This window comes from Branchiostoma floridae, chromosome 18 (genome assembly GCF_000003815.2).
Source record: "Branchiostoma floridae strain S238N-H82 chromosome 18, Bfl_VNyyK, whole genome shotgun sequence".
Classification (NCBI taxonomy): Eukaryota; Metazoa; Chordata; class Leptocardii; order Amphioxiformes; family Branchiostomatidae; genus Branchiostoma; species Branchiostoma floridae.
The window spans coordinates 12,780,544-12,796,504 of NC_049996.1; the positions used below are offsets into that span (position 1 = coordinate 12,780,544).

Genomic DNA, 15,961 nt, shown 5'->3' on the forward strand with positions numbered 1-15,961 from the left:
GACCCAACTTCATTGTGACGTCATTGTGTCCACTTCGGCAAGACCATATCAACACCTTTTAAGCTGTTTAAGGGCACAACCCGCCATACGTGCAAATACGTGCTGTCTACGTGCCAAAACGTGGGCAATCTTTTGTGATCCGTAAGTGGTAAGTACCGCCTCCGTATGAACTCGTAGTAGGGAATCCGACGGATTTTGGAGCACGCAGACACGCCGTAGAATTTTACGTGCAGGCTTTGTGTGCACCTTGCGCAACCGTGTGAGTGACGTGCGTTGACGTACTCCCTCCCTGCTCTTGCCAGTCGTTCCCCACTTTTTCAGAAATACGTGGCGGACGTGGCCTTGCAAATCGCACGTACGGCGGGTTGGGCCCTTAGCTTTAAATACGTACATGGGCTATACGATACTGTATACAAGACATACCCTGTATACGAGTTTGTAAGGTCATGTTGATTCGATTATATGGATGTCATCATCTCGTGGATCAATTTTCGTCCGTTTAAAAAAAAGGAGGTTGATGCTGAGTAGAGGGTAGAGACATTTGTTGTACAGTTCCTCCATTTCCTCTCGTACTAGCGCATGTGTAAGCGCCAACATTCCTGTATTTAAACTTGCCGCCTTAAAATAGGTTAGGTAGTCAATTTGAATAAGTTTCCCGCCAAAAACACATGCCAACCACCCCGGGGGAAGCAAATCACCACTCCCCAGAAGTCACCCGGGCAGAAGGAAGTCACCCGCGCAGAAGGAAGACAGAGGGCAGAAAAGGCCTAGAGACCAACTCTAGGAAAATTGGGCCTGGTGGAGATCAACCCCAGGAAACTTAGGCCTAGAGATTATTTCTCCAGGAAATTTAGGCTTGGAGACATAGTGTACTCCAAGAAGAAGAAGAAGAAGAAGAAGGCATCAGAGGACAGTCAGCCAGTAGCCGGGAGACCAGACTAAGTTTTACGATTAAGAGCTCACCTTGGAATATACAAGAACTGAGGAGAATCACAGGACACAGGAATTCACTGAGGACACAACAAGGGACCCACTTAAGAAGATTCAGACAAGGGGATAAAACCAGAACTTTCCAGTTTAGTTGGCGGCCTTTGTACAACTACTAACACTGCTAGATTAAACCGTCAAAACGTAAGTCTGCGAGTGCGTGTCCTCTCTCTCAAGACTCCTCAGCAAAGACAAGGTGAGTTCAGTCAAAACATTCTCTAGACCCCGACCCTGGCTGAAGCGCTGAGAGTCAGCGCGCTTACAGTAAAACTTATTGGTCAAAGGAGACCATAGGACTCTATCGAGTAAAACTTATGGTCGAATGGAACCAGTAAAACTGGTTATAGGACTCCAGTAAAAACTGGTTATAGGACTCTAACGAGTAAAAGAAGAACTGTCATTGTGATTGTATACAGTTCCAAGAATTACAGCAAATGGGCTGTGGACAGCATAGGAAATTTATCTGTCAAAGCTGAGGAACTGTTGCAAGGCCTGCATGTGTTTTCTACAAGGAAACAAAGAGCTTCTTGAGTAGAGAGTTATGTGATATGCTCAAGTTGACAGCTTGGAATGCCTGCTTGATTGATGATCTTGCACAAGAGAGAAGGTGGTCTAGACCCTCTGCGCGCCGGCGGGTTACCGTAAAACAGCTAATAGTAGCAAAAAACAAAAAACAAAAAAAAAAACTTGTGTCTACACAAGCAGTACCAAGCAAAGTCAAGCAAGATATTCAACAAGCAGAAATTGCGTATGGCTGCGATCTCGTAGAATCAAGCTCAAAAGGAGTGTACAAGGTTAAAGGAAGACATTGAAGAAAAAAGGACTTTGTACATGATTGACATATCAGATGTTAAGCTAGAACAGATGTCCAGGCTCCTGCAGTGGTAAATAAGCCAGGAATTGGATTCTACCGTAAAAGCTCAAACCAAAGGAGATCAAGATGGCATCCAAAGAGGATGAGCTTACAGAAGATAATACTGGCGTAAAACGACAGCCAAAAAAGGCAGAATGGCTCCTAGACGAAGAATCAAGGAGAAAGAAGGCGTACAGGTCTTCCATGTTGGGTAGACTCACAAGCAAGTCCAATAGCATAAGGGAGTCAATGACAGACCCAAACAACAAGCGGTACGTACAGGATATGTTGGCAGAATGGAAAGAGATATTTAGAGCGTTTAAAGAAGCTAACAAAGAGTACCAGCTCACCCTGTCGCTCGAGCAAAAGGAAGAAGACGATAGACAGTGGCTAGCTGGCAAGTTGACAGAGGCAGACCTCTTTCACCATGAAGTAGAAAGGTGGATTGATGCAGCACAGCCCCAACAGGCTGTTGGTACAAGTTTGATTCTAGATGATACAGTTAAGCCGTCTGATAGCGTTTCCCAGGCAGGCTCAGATGGACGGCGGTCCAACCTGAGTCACACAAGTACGACATCTCGGGTGAACTCAGAGGTAAGGAAGATAGAGTTGATGGCCAAGGCTGCAGCCTTGAAAGAGAGGCTAGCTCTGGAAAGAAGGTCATTAGAGATTGAGCAGGAAAAGAGGATGTTGGAGCTTACAACTGAAATCTCAGTAGAGGACGCTAAGATCAAGTTCTTTCAAGAATTGGAGGAACAAGAACAAGAGCGAGAAGAGCGGCGGCTACCTGCCCTAAATCCAGACGTTCCGAGTTTTGTGCCTAGGACAAGGGTTAAGCAAGAAGATCCCCACGGTACCAAATCGCTCACAATGGGACCACCACAGCATGGTTATAGTTTTCCTACCAGCGACATACATGTGGGGACACAGGGAAAGGGTCCTCACCACTCAAATCGGAAGAAGGATGAGGAGGAAGAGATAACTCCAGAGAAGTTCCTACAAGGGCTAGTACAGCAGCAGGCAGAGGTAACAAAGTTAATGGTGGAACACAACAATCAAGCTAGCCTGCCAACAAGAGCGATCGTTCCCTTCGAAGGTGATCCCTTGAACTACGCGCAGTTCATGAAGGCATTTAGGCATGCAATTGAAGAGAAAACAACAGATGCGGAGGACAAGCTGCATTATCTGGGTCAGTACACCAGAGGAGATGCAAGGGAGTTGGTCACAAGCTGCGCTCTAATGGAACCGGAAGATGGTCTCATGGAAGCCAAGAAGTTGTTAAAGGAACGGTATGGTACGCCATTTAAGGTATCAAGGGCATATGCTGAAGAGGCAAGAAAATGGTCTGAAATCAAGCATGATGACAAGTCTGCCTTGAGAAAGTTCAGTCTCTTCCTTACAAAATGCCTAAACGCAATGAAAGGAGACGAATACTTGCAAGAGCTGGATCACTACACAAACATAGCGCTATTGGTTGGAAAGCTTCCTTACCGACTGAAGGAGAGATGGCGAAGGAAGTCACACGACATCCAACGGCAAGGAAGGGTCAAGTTTAAGGACCTAGTGGACTTCGTCAAGCAGGAAGAGCAAATCTCTTCAAATGACATGTTTGATGACAAGTCAGCCAAGGAACCGTTCAAACGAAGGGACCGAGCAAAAGGCTCCAGCTTGGCAGTAACGACGGGCCAAGAAGAACTGAAATGCAGCTTCTGTGAGAAGAGGAACCATGACGTGACTGAATGCAGGGTGTTGGCAAACAAGTCATATGATGAGCGTCTGCAATACATCAAAGGCCAAGGCCTGTGTTTTGGTTGTCTGAAGAAGACACACCTGGCGAGGGACTGCAAACAAAGGGCTACTTGTGGGAAGTGCCAGAAGTCTCATCCTACAGTACTACACCGCGAAGTAGAGGCACAGCCCAAGAAGACGGCAGCTGTAGGGCGTATAGCACGCTCCGACTGGGAGGGAGTACCCTCTATAATCCCAGTGAAAGTACGTAGCAAGACAACAAACGTAACGATTCAAACCTATGCATTCCTTGACAACGGAAGTGACGTTGTCTTCTGTACGGAGTCCCTGAAGAAACGTTTGAAAACAAGCGGGAGGAAAGTCAAGTTAACGCTGAACACAATCAACGGCTCTAAAGAAGCGAACACCGAGGTCTTAGAGGACCTAGAAGTCTCGGACTTAGGTAGGGAAAATATCATCCCTATAGCTACAGCGTATACCCAAGAGAAGATCCCGGCTTCCAAGAAGAATATAATTTCGACGGAAGATCTAAAGGACTACCCCTACCTCAGGGAGGTAGAGTTGCCAGAGATAGATGCCGAAATCGGCTTATTGATCGGTAACAACGTGCCAAAGGCGGTAGAGCCCTGGCAAGTTATCAACAGTCAAGGTGATGGACCTTATGCAGTGAGAACATTACTGGGATGGTCCGTAAACGGTCCCCTCAAGGGGGCCAGCGATGACAAAAATGTCAACAGGATAAGTGTCGACCAGAACCTAGAGACACAGCTGGAGAGTTACTTTAATCATGACTTCAGCGAAGCAAAGGAGGACAAAAGAGAGATGTCCATGGAAGACAAACGGTTCATGGAAATAGTCGAGGAAGAAACCAAGAAGTCGGGTGACCACTATGAGGTTCCTTTGCCATTCAAGCGACCCAACCCAGCCATGCCGAACAACCGCCCATTAGCCGTACAGCGGTTAAAGCATTTACAAAGGAAGCTCTCAAAGGATGTAAACTTCAAAAAGGACTACGCTGACTTCATGGAGAACATCATTGAAAAGGGATATGCGGAAAAGATACCACCAGATGAGAACGTAGGACCACAACATGAGAATGAAAATGCTACGGTGTGGTACGTACCACACCACGGCGTGTACCACCCGCAGAAGAAGAAGATTCGCGTGGTGTTTGACTGCGCCGCGGAATATGCAGGAACGTCCCTAAACCAACAGCTGCTGCAAGGCCCAGACCTGAACAACACTTTGGTGGGAGTCCTGACTCGGTTCCGGCAGGAACCTGTGGGTCTCATGGCAGATGTAGAATCCATGTTCTCACAGGTGAAAGTACCAGAGAAGTACAGGGACTACCAAAGATTTCTTTGGTGGCCAAGAGGCAACTTAGACGAACCGCCTGAAGAATATAGGATGACAGTACACGTATTTGGCGCGACATCATCGCCCAGTTGTGCTGGTTTCGCGTTGAAGAAGTTGGCTGATGACGGAGAGGGCCAATATGCTAAAGGAGTATTGGACGCAATCCGAAACAACTTCTACGTAGACGACTTACTTAAAGCTACCTCCACAGTTAAAGAGGGAGGAGACTTAGCAAAGGGCATGCGAGAAGCATGTAAAGATGGAGGATTTAGACTGACCAAGTGGGTCAGCAATCAACCTGAGGTTATAGACAGTGTCCCACCGACGGAAAGGGCAAACGAGGTGAGGATGGATCTAGACCACAGTCACACGGCTGTAACAACAGAACGAGCACTAGGGATGCTGTGGCACGTCCAGTCAGATACACTCGGCTTTCGGGCAGTCAGGCGTGAGAAGCCAGCAACGAGAAGAGGAATCTTGTCTGTAGTCAGCTCCTTCTACGATCCCCTTGGGCTAGTAGCTCCTGCACTTCTGCCACCAAAGAAGATACTACAAGATCTGTGCAAGGCAAAGTTGGACTGGGACGAGGAAATCCCAGATAAGGATCTCAAGGTCTGGCGTCAATGGGAAGCTGAACTACCATTGTTGAGTAGTAGTTTCATGTTAAGCAGATGTGTCAAACCGGTGGATTTCGGAATCACTACATCAGTACAGCTCCACCACTTCTCTGATGCGAGTGAGCAGGGGTACGGAACCGCCTCGTACCTGCGTATGACGAATCAACAGGGCAGAGTACACTGTGCGTTGCTAATGGGCAAAGCCCGCGTCGCACCATTGAAGGCTATCACTATACCGAGATTGGAGCTAAACGCGGCGGTAGTAGCTGTGAGAGTGAACCAGATGATCCAAAGAGAGTTGGACATCAAGATAGACAAGACTTTCTTCTGGACGGACAGCACCACAGTATTGCGATATATTAATAACGAGCAAACGAGGTACCACACATTCGTGGCCAATCGGCTAACGACAATAAGAAACGCCAGCGATACGAAGCAGTGGCGTTATGTCGAATCGAAAAGGAACCCTGCTGACGATGCGTCGAGGGGACAAGACATCCAGAAGTTCGTGGAGAACGACAGATGGGTAAAAGGACCATCCTTCCTATGGTGCCCAGAGAGTGAATGGCCGCAGATGCCAAATGGACTTGAACAGCCGCCGCAGCGAGACCCTGAAGTGAAGGTGAACGCCATTGAATTGGAACAGGCGGAACCGCAGAGTCCCATGGATGCGCTGATAGCGCACTATTCAAGTTGGCACCGTCTCAAGAAAGCAGTGGCCTGGATCTTAAAGGTAAAGGAAGCACTCAAACAAAAGAGTAGTAAGCAGAGGAGCAAAACTACAGTGAACGAGCGACTCTCAACAAGAGACCTCAAGACAGCAGAAGCAGAAATTGTAACACATGTGCAACGTAAGCACTACAGTGAGGAAATAGCAGCCCTGCAAAGTCAGGGATTCGTGAAGACCACCAGCAGTGTGTACAGATTAGACCCCATGGTAGACGAAGAGGGTATACTGCGTGTGAGAGGACGACTGAGCCACTCCTCTCTAGCACAGGAAGCGAAACACCCTGTCATTCTGCCTAAAGAATCAGAAGTGGCAAAGCTGATATTGAGAAGCATCCACGAAGAACATGGCCACATGGGACGGAACTATGTGATCTCTAAATCAAGAGAACGGTACTGGATACCGCAAGTGAATGCCTTAGTTCGAAGATTAAATAAGAAGTGTGTAACATGCAGACGACTGCGTGGCAAGACAGGCAAGCAACAAATGGCCGACTTACCCTCAAGTCGTCTTACTCCAGATGAACCACCCTTCACAAGAGTAGGAGTGGATTACTTTGGGCCAATCGAGACAAAACGAGGGCGTAGCATAGTAAAACGCTACGGCGTTGTGTTCACCTGTATGAGTAGCCGAGCCGTTCACATAGAGAAGGCTGATTCATTGGATACAGACTCCTGTATCAATGCTCTGCGCAGATTCGTCTCACGAAGAGGTCAGGTAAAAGAGATGTGGTCAGACAATGGGACCAACCTGGTAGGTGCCAAAGCTGAACTGCAAAGAGAGCTAAAGATGTGGAACCAGGAAAAGATTAAGGACACCTTATTACAGAAGGAAATAGACTGGAAGTTCAGTCCCCCCACAGGATCGCACTTTGGCGGAGTTTGGGAGAGACAGATACGCACGATAAGACAGGTGCTGAATGCAATCGTGAAGAAGCACACACTAGATGACGAAGGGTTACACACTCTGTTGTGTGAAGCAGAGAGCATAGTAAACGGAAGACCTTTGACAACAACCAGCAACGAGGTGAACGACTTAGAAGCTCTGACACCCAATCATCTCCTAAACATGAAGATGCAGACCACTTTGCCGCCTAATCTGACCGACAAGAACGATTTGTATGCGCGGCGTCGATGGAAGCAAGTACAGTACTTAGCAAGTCTATTCTGGCGAAGATGGTCTAAAGAGTACATGGCATCACTGCAAGAACGTTCCAAATGGGGAACACGGCAGCGAGACTTGGCAGTAGGAGACATCGTACTTCTGAAGGACGAACAGTCACCAAGAGGAGTGTGGCCATTAGGAAGAATCGTACAAGTGATGCCAGGCAGCAGAGGACTTGTGAGACGTGTTAAAGTCAAAACGCAACATAGCGTGTTGGAGAGGCCAATCGACAAACTATGTCCTCTCTTGGAAGAAGACCAGAGCACAACCTGAATTCCAGGAGGACCATCATTGGACTTGAAGTAGTTTTAGTAGTCTCAAAGATTTGTAATGCATGTAACAACAACGTAGTGAACTAGGCAAACCTACATGGACTTCAGTGAAAGCTATTGCATGCTGTTTCTACTAACAATAAGTTTATGAGTATAGTTATTGTGTATACAGTAGGGAAGTTGGCTTGGTAGTTAAAGTAAAATTGCCTCACGGACAATTTGGGGGCCAGTGTAAGCGCCAACATTCCTGTATTTAAACTTGCCGCCTTAAAATAGGTTAGGTAGTCAATTTGAATAAGTTTCCCGCCAAAAACACATGCCAACCACCCCGGGGGAAGCAAATCACCACTCCCCAGAAGTCACCCGGGCAGAAGGAAGTCACCCGCGCAGAAGGAAGACAGAGGGCAGAAAAGGCCTAGAGACCAACTCTAGGAAAATTGGGCCTGGTGGAGATCAACCCCAGGAAACTTAGGCCTAGAGATTATTTCTCCAGGAAATTTAGGCTTGGAGACATAGTGTACTCCAAGAAGAAGAAGAAGAAGAAGAAGGCATCAGAGGACAGTCAGCCAGTAGCCGGGAGACCAGACTAAGTTTTACGATTAAGAGCTCACCTTGGAATATACAAGAACTGAGGAGAATCACAGGACACAGGAATTCACTGAGGACACAACAAGGGACCCACTTAAGAAGATTCAGACAAGGGGATAAAACCAGAACTTTCCAGTTTAGTTGGCGGCCTTTGTACAACTACTAACACTGCTAGATTAAACCGTCAAAACGTAAGTCTGCGAGTGCGTGTCCTCTCTCTCAAGACTCCTCAGCAAAGACAAGGTGAGTTCAGTCAAAACATTCTCTAGACCCCGACCCTGGCTGAAGCGCTGAGAGTCAGCGCGCTTACAGCATGGGTAGCCTGGGGACCGTCGAGACATACCGTCGAGAGCTCGTCACTGTCTTTACGGTGCTGGAAGTGTTGCCTGCCGGCTCAGTTAATTAGCGGACCTAACCCCAACAGATTCCTACCGTGTGTAACATCTTGGAACCCGTGCCATCATCGATCTGGCGTCCGCTGGCCTAGCCACTTAGCCATTCGACGATATATAGCCTGTAGAGAAACCATTTCTTTTTACCAAGGCCAGTTGTTGCAGTCATGGCTAGCGCACCCCTACCTAAGCCTATCATGAAAGATCATCTGAAAAACAGTGTTTCGCACTCAAGTCCGGTCGGCGAACATAGCGGTCAAAGGCAGATCCTACGGTAGCATAAGACAGTATCAAAAGCTGACAGAGGAGTGAAGCCGGCCTAGGAGTGTTTGCCAGCTGTACTTCTTAGCCAGCTTTGATACTATCTAATGCCACTAGCTGGTAAATCTGCCTGGAGATTACACTGCGGGTCAAAACAAAGGAACACTTCTGATTGAAACCTCCAGCTCCTTGGTTTTACTAGATAAATCCACTGTGCTTTGAGCCAGGGCTGGTTTAGTTTGTTCAAATGCAGTTGAACGTGTATCCTTTGCCAATATGAGTTCCTCGATTTGTCGAGTTTAATACAGCAAACTGATTGACAAAGAATATTGGCCATTTAAACTCCCAACATACACAGAGAACCACTTGGATGGAAAAGAGTGGAGACACAAATCACTGCGGTGTATCTTCTGATCGCCAGATGGCGTTTCAGCAGCCTCACCGTAAATCATCCTTCACCTTTGCTTGCCATCAATAAATCCGTCCTTCAGAAGATGATGAAACAGACATTCCTTACCGGATTGACGCGCCGCAGTCTGCAAATGGCCTGTGAATTAGATGTAAACATTGTCCGGTTACGGTCTCCTGGAAGTGATTTATTTTGGGGCGCAAATATGAAAGGGGGAGGTGTCCCCGGCCCCGTACCTCTCCGCACCATCCGCGGGCCCTGGAACCGGCATACACGTGCCCATCGTTAGATCTGAGCGACTTAAAAACGTCATCAAGTTATGAAAGGATCCTTCAACGTTGTGTAATCTACAATCATAGTCTTGTTCCGGCTTGATTATATATATAATATATGCCCAACCTATGATGCAAGCGGATTGATTAATTGATTCCGTTACTTTTTGGTACCTTACAAATCATGCCTCTCTTCCTTAACTTTACCTTTAATATAGAGACTGCAAATGAACGAATTTGAGCGGTTGAGAAATTTGAGCGGCTTGGTATATATGCTTCATCGTTCTGTTAACTTAGCATTGTGGTTTAATACCGTTCGAGGGTAGCACTGTATAAGTTAAAAACTGAACATCCTCAACGCTTGTCGTATTCACAGACTTCGAGAATACTTCTATTCAAGCATACTTGTGTTTCTATTTCACTTTTGATACACTAATATACTCTACTATACTTGTAATATCAATAACACCTCACATCTGCTTTAATGTTGAAATGCGCTCTTTTAAAATCGCGCACCTAGCGGACTGATTTGGGTTTTCATTCCGAAATATACTATTTGATACGTTTCGCCAAGGAGCTTTTCGTTTAGGTTTTCCGTTAGGCGTTGTGTGTGTTTCATATGATTATTAATTTCTAAAGGTAACAAAAGCATCTGGTTGGAGATCAACCTGCCCATAACAAAATTGAACCAAGGACGTAACGTCCTTGATTGAACCTGACCGAAAGTCAAACTTTTATGGCTTTTGTGTACATGGCAAGGCAAAAGTTCAAGTCATGTTGACCAAACAGGCACCTTGAGAAACATGCCATACTATTATTGGTGGCAGCTCAGAGACGTCACTCGTAACTATTTTCCCCGCCCAAACAGTATGATAGAGGCTCCATCATACTGTTTTGGCGGGAAAAATGGTCATGAGTGACGTCAATAGGTGTCAAGAAGAATGTAGAGAAGCGATCTGGATAGCATCAGACTAAACGGCAGGGTTCTCAGAGGAATTTCTTGCCAAAGGTGGGGTTAGAGAAGGTGACAGACGACAAAGCAAACATTGGCAACGTTCTGAATGATGAAACGACGCCGGACAAAAAAATGCCCCCCGAGTCTGAGCAAACATCAGTTTCCTGACTATCCAACATGATTGGTTATCAGTATAAACCAATGGCAGCAGGACCATTTAGCAGTTCTAGAGTTGACACATGTCGTTCAAATCTTTGCATTTTTATGTTTTTATTTTGCATTTCGACGTTTTAACGGATGTAGGTGGGGATATTGAATATTTCCTTGTACAATATCAATCAAAATGCACTTTAATAGGCCGTAGGGAACGCATGTCCGTCATTTTGGTCGACAGGTACTTGCGGGATGTTATAGATTGTACAACTTACAAGGAGCTTTATCTAAAAAAACAAGACCATATTTTCGAATAATTGTGGTAGAAATACTTGACGTTGACTGTATTGCATTTGAGAAGATGGCATTGTGTTACGCTATTCGTTCGGTGACATTTTTATTACGATTTTTTCCATCGCAAAAAATGCCCATACAGTTACTTTTGTCCTTGCTTTGATGGAAATTACTAGTATCTCTATCAAAACGGCCCCACTATCTATCGCTTGCATTGAGGTGTATCTGTTAGCTTAACTTTGAATGACAAAGAATATATGTTTTACTTAAAATCAAGACTCGGTTGTAGGCAAAACTATAGAAGTGGACTATCACTTCGCAAACTTCTAGAAGTGCTGGATTTCAGTTTTACTGCATCGCTAATTTGCAATTTTCAACATGGACTAAAACGGTTCTCTATTATGCCGGGAGAGGTACCCATCGAGAACCTTAGTGCAAGTTGAAAATGGTTATCTCCAGGCAAATTTACCAATGTGGCATAAAATAGTATCATAAGGAGTATAGCTTGCCAAAGGGAGACATCAGCCACTGATAGACAAACACACTCCTAGGCCGGCTTCACTCCTCTGGCAGCTTTTGCCTTAGTTATCTTATGCTACCGTAGGATCTGCTTGGAGACTAGAAAATGGCGAAGCAGCGCTCCCGCTAAAAATAAAGCGGTAGCTATATCGCTACTACTACTAGAAGTCACCAGTGCTAGTAGCTTCTTACTGTATTCCAACCACTTGTATCCCTTCGCGGAGGTCCGTCCAAAGCTAAATGCGGATCCAAATAAAGTTAAAGTCAAAGTCAAGTCCAAAATAAGTTATAATCGCATCCGCTTGATTAAGACGCCCTTACTTACTTGGTAAGGCCACAGCAAGTAAATGTTATGGATGACATCAGCGCGCTCATTAATTTACGCCTCATTTCAGAAGAAAAAAATGTTCTTCTTCTTCGGGGATGGTCAGATAGACTAAAATAGGCAAACACTTGTAGAAGTGCCACTAAGGAGGTAGCCATGACTATAGTTGCAGAAGTGAAACTTGTTGGAAGTGCCACCAATATGATATGAAAGCCATGACTGTGGATACCAGTCTAACACATTAGTACCACTTTTACACTAGTTCACTTGCCTTGATGCCACGTTTTGTCACTTTAAGTGTTACGACGTTTATGGTGTCTATTTTAACAATATAGCCATCTTGTTTTTTTACCCATCTTGTTTTTCTTGCATTATTTTTGCATTCTGCATAGGATGTCATCCATAAAATTTATTTGCTGTGGCCTAAGGGTCAAAGACAAAAAGGCCTATCACAATACATTACAACGGGAAACAGGTTGTAGTAAGAGGAACTCTACATCGGCATTCCGATTATTATTTTAAGGAAAGCCCCAAGTTTAGCCCCAACCACGTACTGACTTGTACATGACCTCGGTGCTGGCATTAGAGAGAGTATTGAATGACGAGTAACAAGTGTTCTTTCCAGGTAGCAAGGCGAGGGGCATAAATAACAAAGCTTTAACATGATCTATTAGCTGTTCGTCAGCTCAAGATGTTATTAAAGACGAAAAGTACGAATAAATGTTAACATTAAAAGCTCACTGCGTTTAGTCTCCATGTTGTATAGTTGCATTGCAAACGATCTTTCTTTGCAAAATCAAATACATATTGCATCATACCAAAAGCTCCTTGATCATACTGTGTATTTTTTTTGCGACAAAATTGCAAAGTCACGGGCATAATAGCAGCTATCTGTGCAAAAAGGTAATGTATCCTTTTCAATCTTGAATTGAAAGGAAAGGCGTTATATAACAGTTGACGGAGCGGTAGTTCGCAAAAATCTTCTTTCTTGCTCGGGTATCTTTTCTCCCATCTTTTGTCAATCAGTGCCAGTTTGCCATTACGAAGAAAACCCCATGAATTTTGTTTGTAAAACATCGATTATCCTATCAAAAGCTCTATAAAGGCGCTTGGTGCGAAGAACTAGCATCAATGATCAAGGTGAATGACATTCTTCGGGGTTGTCTTTAGTATGCAGATTCGGGGCCTTGAGGTGTAACCTGATCCGTGTTGTGTAATGTGACACACTGAGGTGCCACGGACCGCGGATCCCCGTGCCAGGCTCGCCACGCTGGTAACGGTACAGCAACTCTCCTCACCGATTTCTCCTCCAAAAATCTGTTTCCAGACCTCGATTGACCAGTTTTCCATGCAGTGAGGAGGGTTGGAGAATCCGAACCACAGCATGTGGAGGAATTCGTTCCTGGTTTGCGTTGTAACGCTTCTAGCAGCGTTTGGGAGCTTGGTAAAGTCGCAAGGTGAGTGCTCGCTTGCGTGTGTGTGGTGTGTGCGAACTTTTGGCCATGTGCCTTTACTACGTCAAGTTGACGAAAAGTTTTCTTGCATTACGTTTCATCCTTTGCTCTAGGATTTTACCAAACTAGGGCTTTCGAAAGAAAGGGGAAGTCTTCCATTATATAATTTGGATGATCCCGTAGTATACCACAGTTGGCAGTTACGTGTACAAACGATAACCCCGGCGGGAGAAAGCGGGGTCACCCCCGGGTAGGCCCGTACCAACCTCCCTTACTATATTTACAAACATTCGGCAAGATAATCCCTCTGACACAAGAAAACTATGCACGAAGAAGTACGACTTAAGACATCTTGACGATCCTAGCGTCTCCTTTTCCTCGATGTTTCTCAAGCCGATAGCGGCGTCTTGCTTCACACCTTCTGTGATTTTTTGGAGATCCCTCTTGGATCACAGGTCGCGGGTTCTAATCCACTTACAGCGGATTTCGAGAGGTGTTCAAGAATCTCCTAATTCTTCTGTACACGCTTAAAAGTACCAACAACAATGAGGCTCGATTAACACGTGTTTATTCTAGCAGTTAGGATCAAAAATACACGTGAATCGTTACTTCTTTCCACCGGTTATAACCAGGCGTGAAACTTAAGCAGTTGTCACATATGTTCTGGATTTACCGGTCCTATACCAACTTGTGGTCAAAACTTTCAAAATATACCCTCCCAACAGTACATTATTTTGTCAAAATACACGCTTGTACTCTGTTTAGGAATATAAACTACCGTGTGTGATGGAATATATTTGCCAATGCTACTGAAATGCTACCTGTGAGTTTGGCATGGGGGCCGCCATTTTATCCAAGACACGTCAAGGCTACTGCTAAGAAAAGCTTCAAGATGTTGAGGGGGAGGGCATTCTAGAAGGCACATGCTAGTGTTTAAGTTAAGACATAATCACTAAAGGTATTAGTCTGAGCACTAATCTAATAAGCAGGATGTGCTTTGATTAAACTATTTAGAGTTGTACCCGAAGTTGGATAATTTGAAAAGTAAAGAAAAATAAACAAAAGCTTTTGTGTGGACAATAGTTTCTTTCACTCCATACCTGTACAAACATAGTATCTAAAATATTACACACAAAAATGATGTGAAACTTTCCTGATTGAATCAAGGTAAATGATACAAATTTCAGGTGTTTTCATTGTTGTATGAAGAATTTTCATAATACAATCATTCCCTCGCTTGATATTCAATATATCGTTACCTGTTTTCTTTATGATAACAGTTTCAAATTTCTGTGTGCAGTTTTTGTTACTTGTTCATAAAAATTGATACTAGCGACCTTAGAAAAACTTTTTACAGATTAACCAATTATATGAGATAAGAATTTAACATTTTTGAAGAAAGCTGTATCCACTTTGCAAGAAAAGAATACCAGCTGAAAAAGAAAAGACCTTAAAACACCAGACACGTTTGAATAGAAGTTCTTTCATACGCAACCAAGTGTGAGTTACCTAACCAATGTAGTTGATTGTGTACAAAAACTTTGTTTTCCAGTGACGAAACAATTTTATACTTTTTTTTCTTCAATCTATGTGCATGTTGTAGAGCAGACTAGATCTCCATGTAAAATTTGTGGAATTTCGAGTATGTTTTGGGTCATATAGACTGTCTGACTAGAGAGAAATTCAGATTTGATAGAAAAAAAATGCTTTTCTTTCTTTTCCCTTTGAAATTTGACTCAAAACATCTTGACATTATTATTCTATTGTTGCCCATGTTACTGTGTTTGTCAGAAACTTTTTAACTACAGAAAATGATGTAATTTTTGTGTGACATTTTCACCCAGTGCCTGGCACCGGATGGCACCAAAGAAATCGCTGACTAATGTTGACTAAAAGTTGAGTCGCGACGTTTATTATGTTTATAGTAAAGAAAAAGAAAATGAGATTCAGAGGAAACCGATTTTTATAGCTTCCACAAGAAGAGGGATATGACGACAACGCACCGTAGACTTTAACAACCAGTCACTAAAAGGTTTACAACTGATTTGTTTGTGACGCCCTACTGCTAAGTAGGTTTTACCCGATCAAACTTATATATGCACATGGTTGGTAGCACATTGCTAAGCACAGACAGAAGCTGAGAGGAAATATTTGATCTGTAATTGACTTCCGAAATGCGTGTTTGAAAATTTACCACCACTATTAGATAACGTTGAAGTGCTTTAAAGGGGGCGGTGTAGGGCTTCCAACTCAAGGTTGAGAAACACCTAACCCCATGCAAATTGGTTTATCAGACCAGGAATTTTTGCATTATGAATAAGACATGGTTCAAGTCTTTCCAATGGGTACCACCCCTTGGTAGGCAGCGGTCTGTCAACAGGGACAGGTTTGCCCAAACAACGCCCCCTTTGGTTGCCCTAGCTCGGACACTCTTACAAACCAAATTGAGAGGTTGTTAAATAGACCTGTTGACGGACCGTTTATCAATGTGTATATATAACTGCAGATGAAGAGCTGTAGAGTAAGTTTAAATAGGAGGCTGTACAAAGAAGGGTGAGCTCCTGGTCAAATACCTGATATTTCACCTCATTGTGTACATAGCCACACACCTGAT

General features: G+C 44.4%; 2 protein-coding genes across 2 annotated transcripts in view; both read left to right on the forward strand.

Annotated features, from left to right (window-relative positions):
* The first annotated feature begins 1,927 nt into the window (after positions 1-1,927).
* Positions 1,928-7,726, forward strand: LOC118405422. Its single transcript, XM_035804921.1, has one exon. The coding sequence runs from the start codon at positions 1,928-1,930 to the stop codon at positions 7,724-7,726; it is 5,799 nt and encodes a 1,932-aa protein (XP_035660814.1).
* A 5,380-nt stretch (positions 7,727-13,106) lies between these two features.
* The window catches only part of LOC118406256 (low-density lipoprotein receptor-related protein 2-like), a gene marked incomplete in the record, with an annotated part of 97,758 nt that continues 94,903 nt past the window's right edge, over positions 13,107-15,961 (forward strand). The window contains 1 exon segment of the mRNA XM_035806184.1: positions 13,107-13,350. Within this exon segment, the coding sequence (XP_035662077.1) occupies positions 13,278-13,350 (73 nt within the window).